At 42.9% G+C, this 25216-nt stretch overlaps 2 protein-coding genes and 1 pseudogene across 5 annotated transcripts in view; 2 read left to right on the top strand and 1 right to left on the bottom strand.

Moving 5' to 3' along the window:
* The window catches only part of SGCG (sarcoglycan gamma), a 127922-nt gene extending 125725 nt beyond the window's left edge, over positions 1–2197 (bottom strand). For 2 of the 4 annotated variants that reach the window (XM_051849884.2, XM_070048306.1), the window contains exon 1: positions 1432–1570. The gene's annotated coding sequence lies outside the window, so the exon portion shown is untranslated. Of the gene's footprint in view, positions 1–1190; positions 1312–1431; positions 1571–2067 lie in introns of those variants that run through there. The other 2 variants (XM_070048305.1, XM_017343243.3) reach the window with 2 other exon arrangements.
* LOC127492040 (uncharacterized) lies at positions 1444–8060 on the top strand. Its single transcript, XM_051850082.2, has 3 exons — positions 1444–2480; positions 3970–4134; positions 7845–8060. Exons 1-2 carry the CDS (start codon positions 1444–1446, stop codon positions 3977–3979), a joined length of 1047 nt encoding a protein of 348 aa, XP_051706042.2. The 3' UTR covers positions 3980–4134; positions 7845–8060.
* A 15509-nt stretch (positions 8061–23569) lies between these two features.
* LOC100342040 (DNA repair protein RAD52 homolog pseudogene) lies at positions 23570–24996 on the top strand (annotated as a pseudogene).
* The last annotated feature ends 220 nt before the right edge of the window (positions 24997–25216 follow it).

Raw genomic sequence — 25216 nt, 5'->3', positions numbered from 1 at the left:
TACTTACTGAACAATAGAATGAGTTCATTATCTCAGAGATGTTTTAATAGTTTCAAAAAAGCAGATTACTTGTTAGATGTATAAGTTTGTGAACTTACAGTATGCTAGGTATGTCTGATCATTTTATTATTTTATTTCACCACTATTTTTTCTGCTATTACAAAAATTATCTGCTAAATGACAGTTGTGACACAGGACACCTTTACTTCTTAAGAAGCTCATATAATTGTGCTACAGGGATTAATGATTCACGCATAACTTCCTCTAAACAGTTTGTCTAATGTCTGGTTCAGCAAAAAATAAACATTCACGATGAAAAGAACACAGGACTTAGAGAACGTAGTAAAACACTTGGAAATATGCCTATTGCATAACTTTAAAGTGTCATGGTGAGATATTTCACACAGGTGAAGCAGGTGCCTCCGTGAGAGGCACTGTGGTTGGAACCACACTTTGCTTCGTAGTCACCAAAGGAAGTTTCAATACCAGAGACACTGAAAGTGTTAATAAAATGTTCCGTCACCAAAAACCAAGACTTCAGCTTACCTATATTTTTGAATACTATTGAGCAATCTACTTTTTTTTTTTTTTTTACAGTCTTTGTAGAGTGCTCATATATCGGGAAGAAAAGCATGGGAAGAGCCGCATACAAAAGGTTTGCTTTTTCCAAAACAACAAGGACGACAAAAACCCGCACAGCATTCCATTGCTCAACAAACAAGGATTCAGGCGCGCCAGAGGCATTACTCGGAGGATGGCATTGCATACACAGGGCGCCAGCACTCGCAAACCTGCTTGTACGACATTATTACTTGATGAGTGGCTGTCTCCCAGCTGCACTGCCTGTGACTGCCCGGGTGTTTAGAGACGTCAGCATATTCAGCAGTGATTTAGAAATCAGTAACTCCCTAACTCTGATGTAACCAAGTGACAGCTTGCAAACAAATGAATACCAACTAGGGCAACTTCCTGGGGGGCCATGAACACTGCTTCTGAAGTTATAGTCCCGCTTTACAGGATAGGAGCCTCCCGTGTTTTTAGGGTTCTCCATTCTCTAACACGCCCCCAGTAAGCCCCATGCAACTTTGTGCCTGGCGCAGATACGCTGCGTACTCCCCAAATGCGTGAGCAGAGAACAAATCCACTCCCATTCCCTCAGGGTCACGCACACCAACTTATCGAAGCCTTACTTTCAGAGTGCAGATCAGTTAGCAAAGTCTCCGGGACCGAGAGGCCAACTGTTCCAGCCGCGTTTCACAGCCGTCCCGGAGGGCAGGGGGCAGAGACCGCGGGGCGGGGATGGAGGCGGGCCGGGGACCCCCGGGGCAGCCGCGGGAGGGCCGGGGCGGGAACAGGGGAGGCGACTGAGAGGGAAGGGCCCCGGGAACCGGCAACTGGCGGCCAAGGGGCGGCTGTGGCCCCGATCTTTACCTGCGGTGCTTCATGGGGTACCGGAGCGCGGACTGCCGCTGCATTTCCCTTCATCCCAGGCCACAGGAGACCACCGGCGTCCCCGCGGGCAGCGCAAGCCTCGGCTCTGTCCTCCTTCTGCCACCGAAGCGACCACTCTGCTCCTGGGCGGGGGAGCAGATCCCCCGAGCCGCAGGCGCCCCCATCCATGCCAGCGCGCCGAGTGTTGGGGGCCGGGGCGGGAGAGGAGACGGGGGACGGACACCGTCCAGGCAACCGCGCCGCCCCCGGGTAGCCCCGCGCCGCCGGCGAGACACGCTTGGCGCCCACCGCGAGCGGCCACCGCACCCAGTCCCACCGCGCACCCTGCTGCGCCCCTCGCAGCCCCTGCCGCGGCTGCCCCCAGCCACTGCACCACTTCCAGTGCCGCGCCACGTCCAGCACCGCGCGCCTCTCCGGGTCCCTACACCGCGTGGCCCTCCACATGCCTCTCCTGCGGCTGCCCCCACCTCAGGACCTTACAGGTGCCTCGACTCTCATTACCGCGCACCCCTCCAGGACCCTGCCGGGCCCCGCTCTTCCTGCGCCCCTCACGCACCCCTCCAGGTTGCCGTGCTTCCACGCCCTACCCCTGTCCCTGCGGCGCTCCAACCCCACCTCTCTTCTCTCCACTCGCCCCCTGTGATGGCGCACGTGCGTGGGTCGCTGGGCAGGGGGCACTTCTGGCTGCTGTGGGCTCCTAGCCGGCTGTTTTGGCCCCTTCCATCTTTCCCTCCAGTCCAGCTGCGCCCTGGTAAGGCGCCTTGGGCTTGGAGCGCAGGTGCGAAGCTGCGGCTCTTCCCACCTCGGATCCTGGTCCTTCAAGATCGCAGGAGTCCTCGCCTTCCCATTCTGGGCTGTTTTAGGGAGTTCCTGCTGGGCGAATGGCTTTCCACTCGCGACCCCCGAGGACTTCAGAAGCAGCACCCTTTGCTCTCTGAAGCTCCTGCAAGGCCAGGCCCTTGTCAGACCGCTAGGAGGCACTCCTCGGATTTTGCAGACAGCGCTCTCATAAAAGTCATGCTGAAATAGTGAGTGCTACTGATCCATTACTTGTTTTTTGAAATAGATATTTATTTTGTTTATTTGAAAGCCAGCTTATAGAGTGAGAGAGGAGAGACGGATATTCCATCCTTTAGTTCACAGCCTAAATGACACAGTGGCCAGGCTGAGTCCAGGAGCCAGGAGTTTCATCCTGGTCCTTGAAGTGGCTGCAAGAGCTTGAGCACTTGGGCCATTTTCCACTGCTTTCCCAAGCCATTAGCAGGGAACCCTTTTTAAAAATAATTTTAAAAAATTATTTATTTATTTGAAAGGCAGAGTTACAGAGAGGCAGAGAGAGAGAGAGAGAGAGAGAGAGAGAGAGAGAGAAAGTCTTCCATCTGCTGATTGACTCCCCAATGGCCGGAGCTGTGCTGATCTGAAGCCAGGAGCCAGGAGCTTCCTTCAGGTCTCCCGCGCAGGAGCAGGGGCCCAAAGACTTGGGTCATCTTCTACTGCTTTCTCACGCCATAGCAGAGAGCTGGTTCAGAGGTGGAGCAGCCTGACACAAACCCGGATACATATGGGATGCCGGCACTGCAGGCTGCGGCTTTACTGGCTGTGCAACAGCGCTGGCCACTTCCCGTTACATTTAAGAAGCTGATTTACTATGTTTTTTTTTTTTCCAAGATCTGGTTAGATGCTTTCCTCTGCAATTACGTGAAACAGAGTTCTCTGACCAGTACTTGCGTAGTTCATTTATTTACTCCTTGACATTCTCAGAGACACATGCACACCCCTTCATTTACATAGCAGAGAGACTTGGGTTTAGCAGGTGGTGGATGGAGTGGGTATCTAAGATGTTTAATGAACGTGCACTAAGCAGGAAAATTATCAAACACTCATCTGATTTCAGAAAGGATCGTACTGATGCATGCTATGATTTTAACAATGGAAGTAAGCTACCATATTGAGACCCAGATAGAACCACAAAGTTGCTGGAGCATTTATAAATGCTTTTTTTTAATGTAACAAGATGCAAAATGCAAGGTAGAAATGTTTACAAATTTTATATGGCACTTTTTTCTTTTTAGAGAAAAACACAAGACCAGGTTTATTTCATACAATGTCATTCACACATTTTTCATTTTCTAATTCATATGTAATATACAAGGAAGTGAAGATGACATTTAATAGGAACCACTAAGAGCTAGGACTTAGACAAACTGGTCCAGAAACAAATCCATATCAAAAGGAGATACTCAAGAATGTGGTGGTTCTGCCCAGTTTAATAGTTTTCTTATTTTGAAACAGATTTGGCCAAAACTCCATGCCAACTTACTAAAAGGTGTTGGGGTAGGCACCAAAAATGACAGACCATATCATTTCCAAAGAACAGGTATTTTCTAGAGTAGGCCTAAAAGTCTTGGGAAGATTGGGTTGTCAGCTTCGGAACACATGGGAACATCAGGACCCCAAGAGGAGAGTTTGGTTTCCCAGTATAACGTTTCTGGGACTTGTCATTTCCTAAATGTGCAGTAACAACTGACTATGCCAGCAGAGGGTAAGGATGCAAACTGGGAATGCACTGTACAAATGCGCGGAAGTCATCACCCTTCTCCTGGGACAGCTTCGATCCTGAAACCAAGAGCTCATACTGGAAACGAAAGTGGAGCCAAGACACTCTGAAGCTGGCAAGTCAAGGTAGGTCAGGAAACAACAGTGTGTATGGGGGTGAGGGAGGGGAGTGGGGGGAGTGGACGGAGAAGCACTGCTGCTGTTGACAGGGCAGACCAGGGCGACTATGCAAAGCATTGGAACAAATGGTTGGATTTAATGGCCTCACCAAGGAATGTTGGGTTAGAAAACTAGGGTACTCAACAACAAATGTGAAAAAGTATGCCTGGTGCCCCAAACTTTATGCCATTCTTTCAGGTTCATGGCAAGAGCATCTAAGTGGTAAAATCTTTATATTCAACATTGTGCTAAGAAGATTGATATTCTTCTGCAGATCACTAGTAAAAAATCCCTTCCATGTTCAATTGACAAAGATTGCCTGTTCATTTCAGTTTCCAATTCTAAACATAAGTGGGTCAACATAAATGTTTATACAAAATATTGACTTCAACAAAATACAAAGCACTGGGGCCAGCACTGTGGCTCACTTGGCTAATCCTCCGCCTGCGGCACCAGCATCCCATATGGGCGCTGCGTTCTAGTCCTGGCTGCTCCTCTTCCAGTCCAGCTCTCTGCTGTGGCCCAGGAAGGCAGTGGAGGATGGCCCAGGTGATTGGGCGCCTGCACCCATGTGGGAGACCAGGAGGAAGCACCTGGCTCCTGGCTTTGGATGGGTGCAGCGCTGGCCATGGCAGCCATTTGGGGGTGAACCAATGGAAGGAAGACCTTTCTCTCTGCCTCTCTCTCTCACTGTCTAACTCTGCCTGTCAAATAAGTAAAAAAAAAAAAAAAAAAATACAAAGCACTTTCTTTATCTTTTAGAAACTGAATATACAAAGCAAGTTTTTCCCAAAATATTTTCATAGGCAAAGAATTAAAAATGATTTTAATCATACACATATGGTCACAATTTGGCCTTAAAAAGATTCTTGGGAAATGTACATAAACGTACATCATGTTTCCATTATAATGTCTTATGTCCAGAGGAAAAAGTGTTACCACACAGATTTGCTCTTACTTGGGAGTAGGCTATTCAAAAATACTGTACCCTTCTGTACAAAGAAAAAAGTTGTATCACATTTAATAAGATGAAAGAAACATTGGCCTCTGTGGTAACCAAATATCTCAGTCCAATACCTTCTAATATGCATAATACCTTGACTTCAGTTGAAAATGACCCAAATCCTCTCTTGTCCACATCAACCAAGTCAACAACTATGTTATAAAACAAAATGTTTCTCACAACAATGAAAAGAAGGCTGGTTCATACTTCTGAAGCCATATACAGGTGAAACATTTAAAAAAATCACTCGATTTGGTGAAATAGATTCACATTATACAACAATATATGATGGCATCTTTTTTAAAAGCAAACTTTTTTAAAGGTCATCAAAAGGTGAAATGTCAATTTCTCAGAAAAGTCCAGTGGAATATTTTAGTAATTATTTCTGTACCTTATAGACGGCCATAATGACCATTCCTCACAAATATTGCTCTCACACAGAGTAATGAGGTGGATGTGGAGATAGAGAGCTAAGGATATTTGATTGATTTTCTACATATTTCACAGGCAACACAGTGACAACAATTGTGAATTATTGGTCTAAGAGTGCCCATGATAGCCAGTAATGGCTGCAGTTTAAATGTCTCTGATAAAGAGTTTAAAAATCATTAATGTATTTTAAATTAGCAAAACAAACATCTCAGAGTCAGAAAATGTTTTGTTATTGTTGGCTTAGAAAGAAGTAACTGGCAAGTTTCATACCACAGATGGTGACAGCTCTGGGGATTGGGGGCATTTGCTAGGATTCCCCTGATGTTAAGCCAACTAAGCCCAAAATGGTATGTGGAAAAAACCAGATGTGTCTACAAGGTGTGCATTCTCCAGAGTGCTTTGACTGAACATCTTACCAGTAAAAAGGATTTTGAGCCACACAGTACTCATAATTGATGACTGTATGATATGCAGAATAGTAATCTATAGTTTCGTTATAAAACAGAGGGATAGCAATATCTCAAGGGGAAAAAAGAAAACAACTCGGTGTGACACCAACAGATGCAGATCAGCCAGAAGCTTAACAGGCACACCAGGGAAAAAGACAGCCAAGGAAGATGGAGAGAAAGCACACTTGTCTAAGGAGAAGGTGGTTGCAAAGATTGCATGCTTGCCCGGCGGTGTAGCTCATGAGAAGGGCACACCACAGGCCTGCACTTCTCTGAACATGTCCAGCCAATCACTAAGCAAAGAAGCCAGGAAACAAACGCCGATGATATGGGAGTGGTCACAACCCAAGGTTGCCATAGCATGTTATTTAATACATGTAGTTTGCAATAAAAATTATGAAATATTGAAAAATAGGCCAGTGTCGCAGTTCAATAGGCTAATCCTCCACCTGCAGCACCGGCACCCCGGATTCTGTGCCAGTTGCTCCTCTTCCAGTCCAGCTCTCTGGAGTCTCCACTCTCAGGAGTGCAGTGGAGGATGGCCCAGGTCCTTGGGCCCTGCACCCGCATGGGAGACCAGGAGGAAGCACCTGGCTCCTGGCTTTCGATCAGCGCGGCCTGCTGGCCGCAACACACCGGCCATAGCGGCCACTTGGGGGGTGAACCAATGGAAAAAAGAAGGCCTTTCTCTCTGTCTCTCTCTCTCTCTTCACTGTCTAACTCTGCCTGTCAAAAAAAAAAAAAAAAAAAAAAAGAAATATTGAAAAATAAAAACAGTAGCAATGAAATCCACCAAGCAATCAACCAGGAAAAACCAACCAACCAACAACAACAACAAAAAACAATAAAATATGACCCATATGCAGGAGATAAAGCATGCAATAGAAACAGATTTTGAGACGTTGGATTGAGCACATGAAGAGTTTAGAGCAGTTACTTTAAATGTGGTTAAAGTACTTAAAGGAAACTGTGCTTAAGAATTAAAGGAAGCTATAACAACAGTGTCACATCAAATAGAGAATACTGATAGATAGAAAATATAAAAAAGAACCAAATAGGGGCCGGCGCCGCGGCTCACTAGGCTAATCCTCCGCCTAGCAGCGCTGGCACACTGGGTTCTAGTCCCGGTCAGGGCGCCAGATTCTGTCCCGGTTGCCCCTCTTCCAGGCCAGCCCTCTGCTGTGGCCAGGGAGTGCAGTGGAGGATGGCCCAGGTGCTTGGGCCCTGCACCCCATGGGAGACCAGGAAAAGCACCTGGCTCCTGTCATCAGATCAGCGCGGTGCGCCGGCCGCAGTGCGCCGGCCGCGGCGGCCATTGGAGGGTGAACCAACGGCAAAAGGAAGACCTTTCTCTCTGTCTCTCTCTCTCACTGTCCACTCTGCCTGTCAAAAAAAAAAAAAAAAAAAAACAAATAGAAATTCTATAATTGAAAACTACAATAATCAAAACGATTTGCTTGGAAGCCTCAGCAGTATATTTGAGCCAACAGAGCAAAGAACAAATGAAATGAGGGATAGACTGACAGAGTTTATGCAATCAAAAACTGGAGAGAAAAGAATGAAGACAAAATGAACACAGTTGCTGAGGGCACAAATATATGCATAACAAAAATGTATAAAAGAAGGAGAGACAGAAACTAGAAGAAGTTTAAAAATTAATGACTGAGAGGCCAGCACTGTGGCTTGGCAGGTAAAGCCATCGCCTGCAGTGCCAGTATCCCATATGGGCGCCGGTTCATGTCCTGACTGCTCCACTTCTGATCCAGCTCTCTGCTTGTACCCTGGGAAAGCAGTGGAGGATGGCCCAAGTCCCTGGGCCCCTGCACCTGAGTGGGAAGACGCAGAGGAAGATCCTGACTCCTGGCTTCGGATTGGCACAGCTCCGGCCATTGCAGAGTGAATCAGCAGATGGAAAACCTCTCTCTCTCCTCTCTCTGTGTAACTCTGACTTTCAAATAAATAAATCTTAAAAAAAATTAATGACTGAAAACTCTCCACATTTGATATAAATAATTAAACTAAAACAGTCAAGCAGCCTAGCATTCTACAAGTATGATACACACTGGGAGACCCACATCTAGACACATGGTCACAATGTTGAAAGCCAAATACAAAGGGATCTTGATAACAGCAAGAGAAAAATCAAGTACACTAAGATTAACATCTCATCAGAAACAACAGGGTCCAGGGTGCAGTAGGGTGACATGCTGAGTGCTGAGAAGAAAAAAACACAAAACAAAGAAAAACTTTTGCCAGCTAAGAGATCGAGCAAAATCCACTTTCAAAAATCACACAAAATAAAGATTTCTGAAGATAAATAAAAATTGGACACATGTTTTACAAGAAACACTAACAGTAGTTCTTCAGCCTGAAAGTAACACACACACACACAGCACCATGAATTAATTATGTAAGTATTTTAAAAAGAAAGTATAATTGTACCTTCTTTTGTTTTATTTTCCTAAATGATATACAAATCACTTGCGTAAAGCAAAATGTAAATAATTGTATTGGTATTCCTATAACACAGAGAAATGTTATATAATTGATAATAACAGCACAAATGATGTGGGTAAGACAGGAATACTTAGAGATAAATGAAAATAAAAACAATAAAAAAACTCTGGGATGCAGTTAAAGCAGTGTTGAGAAGGAAATTTTTAGTTGTAAAAGCCTACATTACAAAGAAAAAATCTGGAATGTATAATCTAAGCTTTAACCTTAAGCAATTTGAAAAAAAAGAAGTGAACCAAACATAAAGACAGTGGAAAGAAGGCAATAATAAGGTTAAATTGGAAACAATTGTAATAAAAATAGATGAACAACAGAGAAAATCAATAAAGTCCAGGTGATTCTTTGGAAAGATCAAATTGACAAACTGTTAGGTATAGTCACACAGGCACACACACACACTCAAAAGATCAAACATCAAAGACATACAAAAAGATAGCAAATATCAAACTACTGAAATCAAGAATCATCAACCTTAAAGAAATGAATGGGTTATAAGGGAGTACTGTGAACAACAGTCTTCTTACAGGACAGATAACTTAGAGGAAATGGATAAACTTCTGTGTAGACACAAACCACTGAAACTGATGTAAGAAGTGAAAGTCTGAGTAGATATCTGAAAAACGAAGACATGGAGTTATTAGTTGAGCCAAATGCCTGTGCCCATATGACTCCAGTGGCGAACTCTAGCAAGCATTTAAAAAAGAATCAACATAAGATTTTCATAAGCTATTTCAAAATATGGAAGAGGAGAGACAGAAACCAATTCATATGAGGCCATATTACCCTGATACCAATTCACACAAAGCCCTCATGAGAACTAGACAAAATCTTTAGAGTACTATAGATGCAAAAGTTCCCAAATTGCTAGCAAACAGAGTCCAGCAACATATAAAAAGCTATTATTTGCCATGATCAGTGGGATTTACCCTAAGAATGCAGAATTGGTTTCACATTTGAAAACCATTGGTTTTAACACAGGATAGTAAGAAAATAAAAGAAAAAATTCACAATATCATCTTAATAGACATAGGAAAAGCATTTGACAAAATAAAACAACTTTTCCAGATAAAAATATTAAAAAACCTAGGAATTAAAAAGGATCTGTCTCAATCTAATAAAGGGCACCTATGAAATATCCACGGCTTATATCTTATGACTACTTAATGGGAAAAACTGAATGTTTTCTTCCAAAGATTGAAAAAAAAGACAAAGATGTTTACTCTCACAACTTTGAAAAACCAAGTTGTGGACCCACAGTTCCTAATTTTGAGACTTTCTGCAAGTTCCTTGTTTTGCTAGTGTAAGAATGGACATGTGGATTAATGAATGAGAGTTAAGAGTCCAGAAATAACTCTGCCATTGACAGATAACTGATTCTTCAGAGGGGTGCAAGAGCCTTCAAAGGGGCAGACCGGTTCTTTCAATAAATGATTTGGTGACACCTGGGTGGTCACGTGAGAAAGAGTGGCGATGGGCCTCTTCACACCACACACAGAAGTGAACTCAAAATGTATTACAGGCCTCCACATACGGTGCTAAATCTACACAATTGTCAGAATAAAAAACGTGAGTAAATCTTTGTACTTCAAGTCAGGCAAGTCTTCTTATGCATATATTAAAACTACAAGAAACAAATAAAAATAAACAAATTAGTCTTTATTAAAAGTCTGTTGCAAGCAGATTATATAATCAAGAACATGAAATGATGACAAAGCCATAGGGAATTAAAAAATTTGCATGTCCGAGAGCAGCCCTCGCTACTGTGTGGATCCATAGCAGCTATTAAACTGTGGATCACCCTCCAATGGCCGCCGTGGACGGCGCGCTGCGGCTGGCGGACCGCGCTGATCCGAAGGCAGGAGCCAGGTGCTTCTCCTGGTAAACTAACCCAGTGTCCATTCTTCTTCATTCTAACTATCTCTTTTTTATCTAACTACTTTTTTATCTATCTTTTTAAAAATCTTTATACAATTGGAAGGTATAGCAAGTTTTGCACTCCATAATTATATGGTTATTAAATGAAATACCTAATGTGAAAGTTGTCAGAACCAAAATGGAATCATTTTTATCAAGTCCTAACCAAACAAGAAATACATACATACATACATATGCACATATGTACACACATACACACATAAGTAAAGCTGGGAGACTGTGAAGGAAAGTATCTCAGGCATGACTGCTAATACAACAGCTGTTCACAGAAGAATCTTCCAGAGCCATGAGCTCTCACGAAGGCCACTGCAACCTTTCACAAAAGGGACTTCTGCAAAGACATTTGTCCCGTGGCTGTCTGCTCAACCTCAGACTGAAACCGCCTTCCTTATTGCTCCTTGTGGCCAGTGATTATTGTCTTGAAATATTATATGTAATTCTCTTCATTTTGCCTTAAAAACTTTCCCCTGCTTTGACCTCCTTGAACGTGTGCATAGTTTGCTGTGGCTCTTGTGTTTGCATTGCAATGCTCTGCTATTGTCAAATAAGTATCGTGGTTCTTTGTAGCATCTCCACCTCAATAGTTATTTAGGTTGACGCTCCACAGATGTCCAGGGAAAGAACTGTAACAAATGGTTCTGTGAAAGTGGGGTGATGATTATATCCTGTATTCTCTCTTAGGTGATTAAATACTTTTTATTTCCCTCACAAATTTCTCAGAGTTGCATCAACGACGTTATGAGCTGGTGACGTTGCTGATGCTCTCTGACATGCCAAACTGGTTTCTGGCAGTGTTTTTACTTTAAAAGTTCATTTAAATAAAATTTTGAACCAAACTTGAACATTCTCAATTTGCAAATCAATTCAGCTATTCCTTTAAAAAGTACATTTTATGCCTTTCTGGTTTTCAGCTGGAAGCATCAGTAAAGAATACTAAAATTTTTACTGGAATTTTCTTTTGGATCTTGAAGTTCACTCCTGTTTACATCACAGAATGCCAAATTTAACTACGGTGAAAGTCATCATATAGGGTACCTTGACAACTGAAAAAAAGAAGCTACAATGGAAATTTTTTTTCAGTTTTACTTCTGAAAATACAGCCATCCTCTGGAATCTGATGAGAAATTTGTTCCAGAATCACCCCTAACCCTGTTAACTAACATCCACAGGTGCTTGAGTCTCTTTTGTGAAACAGCTTAGCATTTGCATGTACACACCCTCCCATATACTTTAAATCATCTCCAGATGGCTTATAATATCCCATACACTGTCAATGCTATGAAGTAGCTGTTGTACTGTGTCATTTGGGAAATAATGGGCAAGAAAAAAGCCTCTACATGTTCAGTACAGGCAAACATTTTTGAATCACAGTCAGTTGATTCTGACAACACAGGCCACCACATGAATACAAAAGGATGATTTATTAAACTCAAACCTGAATTTTTTCAGTTTTTTCCCCAATTCTTTACCTTTAATTTAAATAATTCTATAAGATAGCTAAAATAAGAGGGTGCTTCAGGCCTTAGTCTTATTTAAATGAAGGGCAATTTGTGTTTATTATGTAAAAGTGTTTTCCTAATACGCCTTTTTCATGAAATTTTTGAACACTTTCCAAGTACATGGGTTTCAATTTTTTTGCATCGATATAAATTTATCTTTTAATTCCATTTCCATGAACTTCTTGAAGTCTTTTTGTATGTGGCAGATTTTGATCTGATAATAGCTTATTTTTTAAGATTTACTTATTTACTTAGAGATGGGAGGAGAGAGAAAGAGGGACAGAAAGAGAGAGAGACTGAGAGATCTTCCATCTGCTCTTTTACTCCCTAGAAGGCTACAACAGCCTGGACTGGGTCAAGCCAAAGCCCGGAGCCAGGAACTCTACTCATGTCTTCCACATGGGTGGGCACTGGGCCATCATCCATTGGCTTTCCAGGTGCATTAGCAGGGAGCTGGATGGGAAACAGAGCAGTTGGGACCTGAATCGGCACTCTGATATGGGTCAACCTTTTCCTCCACAACAGACTGATAGCAGCTTTTAAGTGGGGACTACAACACTTACTGCCCCTTATTGGATACTAATACTTAATCCCCAAATATCTTGCTTATATTACTGTGTAAAATGCCTTTCATTACCCTCGTGATCTGAGAAAATTCTACTTATCCTTGAAAACACTCAATGAATGTATACATAGAGACTTCTAATGACAGTGGGAAAAAGAACCCTAGTTAATGCTTACTGATGAAGATAATGGTGGTAATGTTCTTGAAAATTTAAAAAGCAGAGATAATCTAAACCACCCACCTAATCGAGTTGAATCCTGATTGATTTAAAGAATGTTAGCAAAAATATATAAGTCACTAACATTTGCAAGATCTTGAATGATTTGCTCATTTGGAATCATCCTATAGATAATAGTCTTGGCTTCCTGAAAATAAAAATATAGGAATATTAAATACCTCTGCTTTATTCATCCTCCGTGAATTTCACTGTCTGAGATGGAACTGTGTTTTGGATTGCAGTTTGCCCAGAGGTGAAGCTGGCACTCTCAGGCTGTGGCACATCTGTGGTGTTGTGCTGCGCTGCTGCAGGGGAGAAGGGTGCCATGCGCAGGGTTTGGATACAGCTGTTCCTAGAGGAGAAATCAACTTGTCTCCTAATTAGTCCTTCCGACAGCCGATTGACAGGGGCAGACGTAAATCACCTGCAGAGGAAGGGAAGCGGGTACTCGGAGCAAAGATGCTTCACCTGGGGAAGAGGCCAGGCCTGGGAGAGAAGGGGTGGCCGGGACTGAGCCGCCACAGCTGCGTGCCCCACACTGCTCATCTCGGGTTAGGATTTTAGTTTCTGTGTTGAGGTTTTTGGTTTCACAGTCAGAGTTCAGTGTGGACAGAGTCTAATGTTAAAAGATTGTTTAATTCAACTTCAAGCATTGCCTCTACTTTCTTTTATTATTCTTTGTTTTAGGGCTTGAATTATTACACTAAAAAAATTCAAGTGTCAAGATTATTTTTCTGTACATTTGTTTTATCCCAAACTTTGTTTTCTATTTGGAAAGCTTGCTAGAAGACACCAATTTCCACCTCAACGAACTTTTTAACTTATCTGATGACATTTTTAGCTTTAAGATTGCAATCCTTAATTGTATTAGAGCCAATCAGCTACTAAATCTATAAATTTAGCCCAGGTTTTAAATCAAATTGAATTCTGATTGCATCTGCCATCTTAGTCTAGCATGGCTTAATTAACCACGCAGATTTTGATGTAATATATTTTTGTTCTAGTTCCTCTAAAAATTGACTTTCACGATGTGTTAAGAATTAAATAATTGCTGTCAAGTTGCTGCAAAATTAATCATTATCATTTTAATATAACCATAGAAAACAGTGAAAAGTTAGTGAATTTCAAAATGTGTCTTTAAATTTTCAGTTATAAGATCCACCAATGCTGACATCTTAATTTTGCTCTGCTCTTCAACTGATGCACTTATTTTTATGTAATTATCAGCTGTCAAAGGTCCCTTTCATAACAACAGATTTTATTTGCTTCATTGAACTTAATGAAATCCATGTGCATGAGTGAATTTCACAGATATATTTAAAGTTGGTACCTGAAATTTCTGTTTCCAATGATATCTACTCTTTTGAAACATAAAGGCTATTGAAAAAAGCAAATTGTAAAATCATAAATACCATGAGTTAAAGTTACTAAAGAAGATGGGTAGTAGGTTTAAAAACTTCAGTCCGTTTTGTGCCCAAATTCATTTGATCTTATAGATGACTACTTTAGTCTTGACATTTTCATGGGAAAGACTATAATTTCTTCTGGATATATCAGTCTGTTGTCAGCAAGGGCTTTCTCAGAACCAACAGCTATATTTTGGATCTTGTCATCACCCTAAAGGGAACATTTGGTCTATTTGCTGGTTTCCGTAAAGCAAATCTGGGAGCGTAAGAACCATCTCAGGACACGGGCGTTCTGAGGCCAAGAGGCTAGCCTCATGAAGCACCTGTCACCCCCGGGGCCTCCCTGGCTCCCTGCTCTCTTCCCCCCTTTCCCCTCACAGCTCCTCCCCTCTCCCAACTTAGAGTTCCACACACTGCTTCCTCTCTTGTGCAGAATGTCTACTTCTCTGTTCTGAAACGGAGCCCCAGGCAGTATCTGGGCTCTGCCCAGGGAAAGACACAACTGCCGAGGACTTCCCTCTGCAGACACATTAAGCTGCTCCTCTGAGCAATCTCCGTTTCACCGATAGTCAAAAAGCAAGCTGGGATATTATTCCTTCCTTTTATAATCACTTTAAGGCAGACCATCTTCACATTTGCACTTAATTCTATAGAGCAAGCAGTGTTCACCTGAACATGGCTTTGTAGACTAATACTCAACTTCTCCCATTCTCTCCCTTAAACTGCCCTTCTCCTTCCTCTCTTCCGACGATCACCTTGTACTCATGACTCTCGCCTAGGCTGTGTAATTTACTTCTGTCACCTGTGTGTTGGTGAGCACTTCCTCTTGCCTGTTCTGCTTTCCCACCACCAAATGTATTGTGTTTAGAATCTGTGGGCGCTGTGGCTCACTTGGTTAATCCTCCGCCTGCAGCGCTGGCATCCCATATGGGCTCTGGGTTCTAGTCCCAGCTGCTCCTCTTCCAGTCCAGCTCTCTGCTGTGGCCCGGGAGGGCAGTGCAGGATGGCCCAAGTGCTTGGGCCCTGCACCCCATGGGAGACCAGGAAGAAGCACCTGGCTCCTGGCTGCGGATCGGTGTAGCTCTGGCCATGGCAGCCATTTGGGGAGTGAACCAACAGAAGGAAGACCTTTCTCTCTGTCTCTCTCTCTCACTGTCTAACTCTATCTGTCATATAAAAATTAAAAAAAAAAAGAATCTGTGATAGGTTTGCAACCCCGAGTTTCACCTTTCTGATCACCTCTTTCAAGTTTGAGTGCGGTGCCTGAAAACAAGTACTGAACTGAGGCAACAGAGCTTTGGGTTCAGCTCAGTCATGGAAATGTTGAGGCCTGCCTTCTCGGACGTGGTTCCCAGTTAAGGGGACTGAGCTAGTATAGGGTTCAAGGGCTTGGACTTTGGTATTTTTTGACATTGCTAAGCAAAATGTTTTGGAGTGGGCATTCATTTGGCAGGGTTTAACTTTCATAAGATTCTCAAAAACTTTCCTTTATTTTAAAGTAACTCCGTGTCCAGTGTATCAGATTCTCTTTCAGATACCTTCCTGTTCTGACAGTCCCTTCTGAGGCCTTGGAGCTTCTGCACTGTGTTAGAACTCCTGGCAGTCAGATGGACACAGTGGATCAGACGTATAAATACTCAAAAATATTTAATGAATGCCTAAAAATGTTATTACACTCACTCAGAAACTGACACTGAATATGTTAAGAAACAAATGATTGCCACTCTTGCTATTTCAGTCTTTGTATATAAAAATATCTATCACAGATTTACGTATTTATAAATTCATAACATAAATCAACTTGAATGAGAAGTCACAAAGTTTCTTGGCTATGAAGTTTCAAGCTATGACTGCAAAATGAAACATGCAAATTTAATGAATCCAAAGAATCTTTATCGAACATAGTCACACAGTTTTCAAAAGTAATCTAATTTCATGATGAAACTACAGTGTAATGTTTAACTTTAATGATGAAATAAAATCTGAATTTGCTTAAATTCCTGATTTAGGTTTTTAACATTTTATCACTGATTAAGTGATATTTGTTGGGTTTGAAAAGATTTTTAATGCTTTAGAACAATTCATAACAGAATAATTAGGTATTTTTTTTAGATGGAAAAATAGATGTGATAGTTTTTAAGTTTTAGTGATTAAAAAAATCGTGGGGTTGCTATTGTGACACAGTAGTAGGTATACTCACATCCCATGTCTGAGTGGCTGAGTGCAAGTCCCATCTTTGCTTCCAATCTGGCTTCCCACTAATGAATACTTCAGGAAGCAGGGAGAGATGACACAAGGACTTGGGTTCTTGCTACCCATCTGAGAGATCTGGATGGTGTTCCTGGCTGCTGACTCTGGCCTGTCCCAACACTGACTTTTGTGGGGTATTTGAGGAGTGAACCAGAAGATGGGAAAATCTCTCTTTCTCTCTTTGACACTCTGCCTTTCAAATAAATAAAAAAGAAACAAACAAAACTTTAATAAAGTCCTCTTAATTTGTTTTAACCTTAATTTTATACCTTTGATTAAATACAATTAGGCAAACAGTCAGATGGTACCTAGGACTGCTGTCAAAAACCGCTAGCCAGGAGAGAATAAAACAAGGAATTCTTTAAAGCTGAGTTTAAGAGCTCACTTTGGAGCACTGGAAATATGAAGTAGTGCTAGATTTCCTAAAAGGAGTTTTACAAGAATTTGGTAAGGATTTCATGTACTGAGAAAGATGAAGTAAGAAGCATGCTGAGTCTGTTTAACTTAGGTAGTAGACAGGTTAGAGTGGTAATGTGCTGTGAATTAGAGATACTTCGTGCTGTTCCTTGGGACATGGCCATGGAACAGCTTTTTTTTTTTTTTTTTTTTTTTTTTTTTTGACAGGCAGAGTGGACAGTGAGAGAGAGAGAGAGAGAGAAAGGTCTTCCTTTTCCGTTGGTTCACCCTCCAATGGCCGCCGCGGCTGGCGTGCTGCGGCCGGCGCACCACGCTGATCCGGTGGCAGGAGCCAGGAGCCAGGTGCTTTTCCTGGTCTCCCATGGGGTGCAGGGCCCAAGCACCTGGGCCATCCTCCACTGCACTCCCTGGCCACAGCAGAGAGCTTCCAGGAACAGCTTTTAAAATACTCAACTAGATCTTGTTAAATAAGCTAAAAATTTTGTACAGATGATACTTTGATATTTAACTTTTTCTTTAGTGAAAATAATTAAAGATGAGATATAGCACTCTGGACTCACAGTCCCACATAGAGGCTCTCATCATTACCTCCTTTGGAGCTGGCAGCATCCGTCCTGAGACAGGTCACTCAAACTCCTGACCATCTGCCGTGGAAGAAGAGGGGTCTGCTCTATAGCTTTCTTTAGTTTTGCTCATTAGGTTTAATAAGTCGGGTTTGCATTATGTTGTAAAGTGCCTGGTGTGGAATTTTCAATTTAATTGGATTACAAAGTTGACTTAGGAAAGCTGAAAGTAGAAAAACTTTAATTAGTTGTTTACCTAACTTGGATGTTAGCTGAAACATGCCTCTTAGTCTTAATTTGTTCATCCTATTTTAATAGTTGTTAACCTCTTGCTATGTCTAATGTATAAGCTAAAGTTTAATTTTATAATGGATAAGAACAAATATCATATATAGAGAATTCAATACTATGTAAGGTTTTAGGCATCCAATGGGGGGTCTTGGGAGTAGCTCCTGTGGGGGCCTACAATATAAGTACAGTGTACTGTACCAAGTTTAAGGATACTGGTAGGAAACAGAGATGAATACCTAGTAAATTAAGTTTTAATAGAGATTGGCCTTTTGAAATGATTCTTGGAGAAATAATTGGAGTTGATAATGGGAGAAAGAGATGAATATCAAATCAGTAGTTTGTTAAATACCTTAGCCCTTTTGATTCAAATCCCTGTCCCCTGACCTATTAGTAGTCATAAATTCATGAGCAAGATTAGAAGCAGGGTTGTAGGAAAGTTTTATTTTCATGCAGTGGTATTTTCTGCTCAGGTTAAACAATAAAGAAGATACTTAAACTCCAAAGCCAAGCTGCTATTGAATTGTTTTTTTATTTTTTTGAGTTTACTCTATTTTTCTTTTTTCTATCTTCTTTTTTGAATAATTAGCTCATTGTTTTTCAGTTTTTATTTCTTAAAAACATATTTATTTAAGTGTATTCTCTAAATGCCTAAAATTTGATATGTATGGTTTATTTATTCTGATCTAGGCCATTCAGGTCCCAATAGTCTATCATTTCAATTGCAATATCTTCTTGGATTCATTAATTATTTAAAATTATATTATTAATTATTTGGGAAAAGTATTAAAATTTCCTATGCTTATTGTACTTTTGTGAGTTCTTGGCTAATGAGACTTTAATTTTATTACATTTTAGTCAGATGCAAAGGTGTGTACAGTAAATTCTTCAAAATACTTTTTAAAATATTTATTTATTTATTGTGAAGGCAGAGTTACAGAGAGGCAGAGGTAGAGAGAGAGAAAGGTCCTTCACCCACTGGTTCACTCCCCAGATGGCTGCAATGGCTAGAGCTACACCAATCTGAAGTCAGGAGCCAGGAGCTTCTTCTGGATCTTCCATGTGGGTGCAGGGGCCCAAGTACCTGGGCCATTCTCCACTGCCCTCCAAGGTCATAGCAGAGAGCTGGATTGGAAGTGGAGCAGCCAACACTTGACCCAGTGCCCATATGGGATGCCAGCATTGCACGTGGCAGGTTTACCTGCTTGCCGCAACACCAGTCCCCAATTCTTCAATTTTTTTAAAAAAGATTTATTTATTTATTTGAGAGAGTTACACAGAGAGAGGAGAGGCATAGAAAGAGAGAGGTCTTCCATCCGATGGTTCACTCCTCAATTGGCCACAATGGCTGGCGCTGCGCCGATCCAAAGCCAGATTCTTCCGGGTCTCCCAGGTCAGTGCAGGAGCCCAAGGACTTGGGCCACCTTCTACTGCTTTCCCAGGCCATAGCAGAGAGCTGGATCAGAAATGGAGCAGCTGGGTCTCAAACCAGTGCCCATGTGGGATGCTGGTGCTTCATGCCTGGGCATTAACCCACTGCGCCACAGCACCAGCCCCAATTCTTCAATATTTGTAGGGCCTTCTTTTGTAGCTAGATATTGATCAATTTTTTTAAAATATTCAATGTTTGCTTAAAATTTTTGGTTTCAAAAATCCCTTTGTAAGTCTATCATGTTAAAATTATAGTAAAATGTTAAAATTATAGTATTATTTAAATATATATCCTTCCAAGTATCTAATTTTACTTTTTTTTTTTCATTTGACAGGTAGAGTTATAGACAGTGAGAGAGAGAGAGAGACAAAGAGAAACGTCTTCCTTCCGTTCCTTCACTCCCCAAATGACCGCTATGGCCGGAACTGCGCCGATCCGAAGCCAGGAGCCAGGTGCTTCTTCCTGGTCTCCCATGCAGGTGCAGGGCCCAAGCACCTGGACCATCCTCCACTGCCCTCCTGGGCCACAGCAGAGAGCTGGATTGGAAGAGGAGCAACTGGGACTAGAACCCAGTGCCCATGTGGGATGCCGGCACCACAGGCGGAGGATTAACCAAGTGAGCCACGGCACCGGCCCCTGATTTTACTTTTAAAATCCCTTTCCAATAAAGTTGAATTGAATTGATTTTTTTTTTCTTTACTGGTTTTGGTTGGTAGATTCAGGACTGCCATGTCTTTTTTTTTTTTTTTTTTTTTTTTTTTTAAGTTGGAGAAACAGATACAGGTGAACGGGGTGAGAGAGAGAGAGAGAGGGTGAGAGAGAGAGAGAAGAGAGAAGCTCATATGCATTGGTTCACCCACCAACCCCCAAAACAATAAAAACCCTGAAATAGGGCTGAGTTAATCTGAAGCTTGCGGCTGGGAGCTCAATCTAGACTTCTCACATGGGTGGCAGGAAGCCCATTACCTGAGCCATTGCCACTGACTTCCGGGAACCGTGTTGGCAGAAGTTGGAATTGGGAGGTGGAACTGGTATTTGAACCTGGCACTCTGGTGTGGAAAGTGGGTGCCTTAAACTGTAAGAAAAACAGCTACTCCTGCTTTATCTTTTTGGTAATTTTTTTTCTCATTACCAATCTCCTTATAACTAATAGCATTTTTGCCTATGTGCTATGTTAGTTGAAATTAAGTTGTGGGTGGTGGTGATATTTGCTGGTCAAAAGTTTTCAATTTTAACTCTTTAAACTTCTCTATATATTTCAGATTGTCTTTTGTAAACATTATTAACTAGATTTTTTAAAAATCTGATTTTACTGGAAAATTTAATCAATTGCTATACACCATGATTTTTAATACACTTGGATTTATTTTCTTTTATTTCTTTCTTTCTTTTTTTTTTTTTTTTTTTGACAGGCAGAGTGGACAGTGAGAAAGAGAGACAAAGAGAAAGGTCTTCCTTTTGCCGTTGGTTCACCCTCCAATGGCCGCCACGGCCGGCGGGCTGCAGCTGGCACGCCGCGCTGATCTGAAGCCAGGAGCCAGGTACTTATCCTGGTCTCCCATGGGGTGCAGGGCCCAAGCACTTGGGTCATCCTCCACTGCACTCCCTGGCCATAGCAGAGAGCTGGACTGGAAGGGGAGCAACTGGGAGAGAATCCGGCACCCCGACCGGGACTAGAACCCGCTGTGCCTGCTCCGCTAGGTGGAAGATTAGCTTATTGAGCCGCGGCGCCGGCCTACACTTGGATTTATTTTCACTGTCATTTTGTGTTTTCCATTTATATTAATTTGATTTTTTTCTTGTTTTATGTTGAAATAGATGTGTTTCCTTCATTAGTATCATGTCTGTTTATGTTGTTAGTAACTGATTTTATTTTTTATTCATTTTATTTTATTTTAAATTTTTTATTAAATAAAGAGGACAGATTTCATGAATTTCATAAGTACAATTCTAAGATAACCATAATCCCTTTCCTCCTTTCACCCTCCCTTAAGCCCACACCTCAAGAAAAATTGAAGAAGAAAAAATGGAGGCTCACCAAACCAAAGATAAAGCCATAGTTGCTAAAACAGTGCTGCCTCACAGCAGATAGACTATAAATAGATTTCTACATATATGGAAACATATGACAGAAAGGCATTTTAAGTTGGTGAAGAAATCTAGGATCTTCAACAGATTGTGGTGGGGCAATTGGCTGGTTACATGAAAACTAAATTAAAATAGATTCTATTCTTACCTCAAATTATGTACTAAAATAAGTACCAAATGTCTTATTACCCAAATATGGACACCAAAATTTAAAGTATTGGAATGAAAGCATAGAAAGCATAGAATAAGCTTCATGATTTTGTTATAGGAAAGAGTTTCTTTGAGATATAAAATCACAATTCATAAAAGAAAACAGCAATGAATTTGACCATTGAAAACTATAAAATATGAAAAAACCAGCTATATACTTGGAAGTTTTATTTGCAATGCATAAATTGCAAAGAATCATTATCTGGAAGATGTAGATAATTCCTGTAAGATCAGCTAACATAAGTACAAATGAGAAGAGTATTGAGAAATTAGGCCGGCGCTGCAGCTCACTAGGCTAATCCTTTGCCTTGTGGCGCCGGCACACCGGGTTCTAGTCCCGGTCGGGGCGCCAGATTCTGTCCCGGTTGCCCCTCTTCCAGGCCAGCTCTCTGCTGTGGCCAGGGAGTGCAGTGGAGGATGGCCCAAGTACTTGGGCCCTGCACCCCATGGGAGACCAGGAGAAGCACCTGGCTCCTGACTTCGGATCAGCACGGGGCGCCGGCCGAGGCGGCCATGGGAGGGTGAAGCAATGGCAAAGGAAGACCTTTCTCTCTGTCTCACTGTCCACTCTGCCTGTCAAAAAAAAAAAAAAAAAAAATTATTGAGAAATGGCCAAAATGAGCTGAGGTAGATGATCTTCAAAGATGGTTGCAGGAATTCCTCCCTTCTGCTTCCCTGAGAATCATGCTTCCTCATTTTACGTGGATCCTGTTTTTTTCTTTTCTTGAGCATACATTGATTTTATGGTTTGCTTTGTCCTACAAAATACGGCTCAAATGGTGGTGAATACGCAATTGGAAAAAAAAGGAATCTGAAAGGCCAATGAAAAGAGAAGGCCTTCAGCTTCCCTCATACTCATGAAATGAAAATGGAGGAGCTTGTTTGACAACCATCAGTGAGGCACAGGTATACATCCTGACAATATCAGATCATGGTGAGGGTGTCACACACTGCTAGGGACAATGTAACCTGGGGTAGACATGCTAGCGAACAAACTTGCCACACTGGACAAAACAAAGATGAATGTTTTTCGAATTCAGCCATTACCCTAGACTAATGTTCACATAGAACTGAGGAAACATGCATAAAGATGTTTAGCTTGGCACTGTTTATTAAAGTGAAAGATTGGAAATCAATTACATATTTATCATCCAGAGGAAAAATATAGTGCTTTTGTACAAATATAAAGAGAAACTTAGAAAATAATTACTTACATTGACTGCTCTCTCAGGCTCTGGGCAAGATTCTAAGCTTTACATGTATTATTTCAATTTAATCCTCTTAGCATCTGTTTGAGTACCATGATCATTGTTGTTGTCATTGTCGCCATCATCATCGTTGTGACCATTATCATCATCCTCTCTCCATTTTATGAAGAAGGGCAAAGCATACAGCTAGTAAATGGGAGGACTGGGATTTGAACTCTGGAGTTCATGCTCTTAATGACTACCTTATGCAGATTTTGGAGAACTGTTGAGGACTTCAGCAAGTGGCTGAGGAACGTCATTGTAAGCCTCAGCTCCAGATGAGGACACACACTTGTTATTCCATTCCTGGGGTCCTGAATTTATCACGTCTCTGAGCTCCAGGCTGTGCCCAAGTGTCTTTATGTGAGAGAAAGCAGAGGTATGTACAGATAGGAGAATGGTAGCTTATTTGAGGAGATAAGATTTATTCTATTTATTTGACAGAGAGAGTGATACCTTCCATTTGTTGGCTCACTCCCCAAATGGCCTCAATTGCTAGAGTTGGCCCAGGAGCCTAGCACTCCATCCAGGCCTGCCATGCAGATGTTGTGGGGGCTCAGGCACTTGGATCATCTTCTGGTGCTTTCCCAGGTGCATTGGCAGGAAGTTGCATTAGAAGTGAAGCATTGGGACTCGAACTAGTGCTTATATGGGATGCCTGTGTTGACAGCAGCAGCTTAATCGGCTGTGCCACAATACTGGCTCCCCCGTTATGTAACATTTTTAAGCATTGAAAATAAACTTTGCATACTTAGAAAAAAAAAAGTACAGATTTTATTAAATTAAAATAGTAATGGAGGCTAGCTCCTGTTGCTTACGTGCAGCCCAGAGAGGTTCCCAGCGTGCACTGCGCATGCTGGAGACTCAGACCAACCAGAGTCGTCGCCATGTCTGGGGCTGGGGAAGCAGTGCTTGGAGCACATGGCAACCGTTCTCGCTGTGCAGGAGGCAGCGCTATGCTGGGATTTGGGCAGTGCCCGTACACAGCGGAGGAGTGCCAGGCCATCCCGAGTGCTCTCAAGGAGCGGCTGGGCCCCGAAGACAGCAGCAGCTGCAGGGCTAGAGGAGACCAGCAGGTGTGTTACGTTGAGGGTCACAGGGTTATTGGCCTGGCCAATGAGATGTTTGGGTACAATGTCTGGGCGCGCTCTGTCACGCGGCAGAATGCGACCTCAACAATGGCAAGTTCTACATGGGAGTCTGTGCGTTTGTGAGGGTGCAGTTGAAGGCTGGCTCCTATCATGGAGATGTCGGCTGCCGTGTTAGTGAGGGCAAGTCCAAGGCCTTGGCGTTGGAGAAGGCGAGCCAAGAAGCTGCGACCAATGGGCTGAAGCGAGCACTCAGGAGTTTTGGGGATGCACTTGGAAACTGTATCCTGGACAAAGACTGCCTGCGGTCCCTGAATAAGCTTCTATGCAGGTTGCCTCTTGAAGTAGATTTGAATAAAGCAAAGAGACAAGATTTTGAACCATCTGTGGCAAGCTATAACAGCTGCCAACTTGGCTCTGGGACTCCTACAACCTCAGGAGGTGACCTCCCCCTGCAGACCAAGTCACCCTGATAACCCCACCTTGTGACACGGGGGGATAAGGAGAGCCGCTCCGGAACTCCGGCCTGCTCCAGAAGGAGCAAGGCCACCTCGCAGCGGAAGCCCTGGCTAAAGCAGCTGCAGCGACATTTCCGGGAGCGAATGCAGAGACAGCAGCAAGTGCAGGCCCAGTTCCCAGTGGGAACGGAACCAGAGGAGGCACTCCCTGCCCCGCCCGCGATGCACAGCACTCCCAAACCTGCTGTTTCTGACCCGGGCATCGCGAAAGACTCCCTTGCAGAGAACCTCAAAGACAACCTGGACCTGTGGGATGAGACTGCAGACATCCTGGACAGCGTCGTCAAGGCCTCGTGGAGAGCAGCACCAGCCCAGACGTCTGCCACACCAGCCTGGAATGACCTGGAGCTGGAGACCTGGAACAAGACGCCCCCACGGCCTTTGCCACCAGAAACCACAAACAAAATCTGCACCCTGGCACCCCCAAATTTACAACACTAACCAGCATGTAATAGGAGACTGTGCATCTCATAGGAACAGCCGGGACATGAAGAAAAGGAAGCGGGACCTGTCCTCAGGCTCAGGCCACATGCCTGGACTTTGGTACCAAGGGGCTTTGGAAGCTACTTCTGAGTCATGAACTTGTTCGTCCCTGAGGAATGGACTGTCCACGGGTTCACACCGGGGTTCATCCTGAACCTTCCCAGGGGATCTGTCGGAGCCTGCTGCAGAGAAAGCCGAGTGCCTGAGGATGTCACACGCAGCAGTGGCGGGGGTGGTGGTGGGGAGGTGGGGGGGATGGAGTGGGGGTCTGGGACAGATGGAATGCCTTGCCTTTGGCCCTTGAGGCTTTTCAGTATTTATTCCTACGCAACTGTGTTAATAAAGACAGACAGACATTTTAGGACTGGCCCATGGCTGCTTGCCTCCAAGCAGGTAGGGCCACACTTAGTGCCAGCTTCAGCGGCCTTGATAAATTGTAGCAAGG

The sequence above is a fragment of the Oryctolagus cuniculus genome, chromosome 9 (assembly GCF_964237555.1).
Source record: "Oryctolagus cuniculus chromosome 9, mOryCun1.1, whole genome shotgun sequence".
Classification (NCBI taxonomy): Eukaryota; Metazoa; Chordata; class Mammalia; order Lagomorpha; family Leporidae; genus Oryctolagus; species Oryctolagus cuniculus.
The sequence above is the reverse complement of the archived record's forward strand: the minus strand, read 5'-3'. Positions and strand labels throughout refer to the sequence as shown.

What these genes read in the sequence shown, in the direction of transcription:
- LOC127492040 (XM_051850082.2), top strand. Translation starts at nt 1,444, where the DNA reads ATGGGGTACCGGAGCGCGGACTGCCGCTGCATTTCCCTTCATCCCAGG.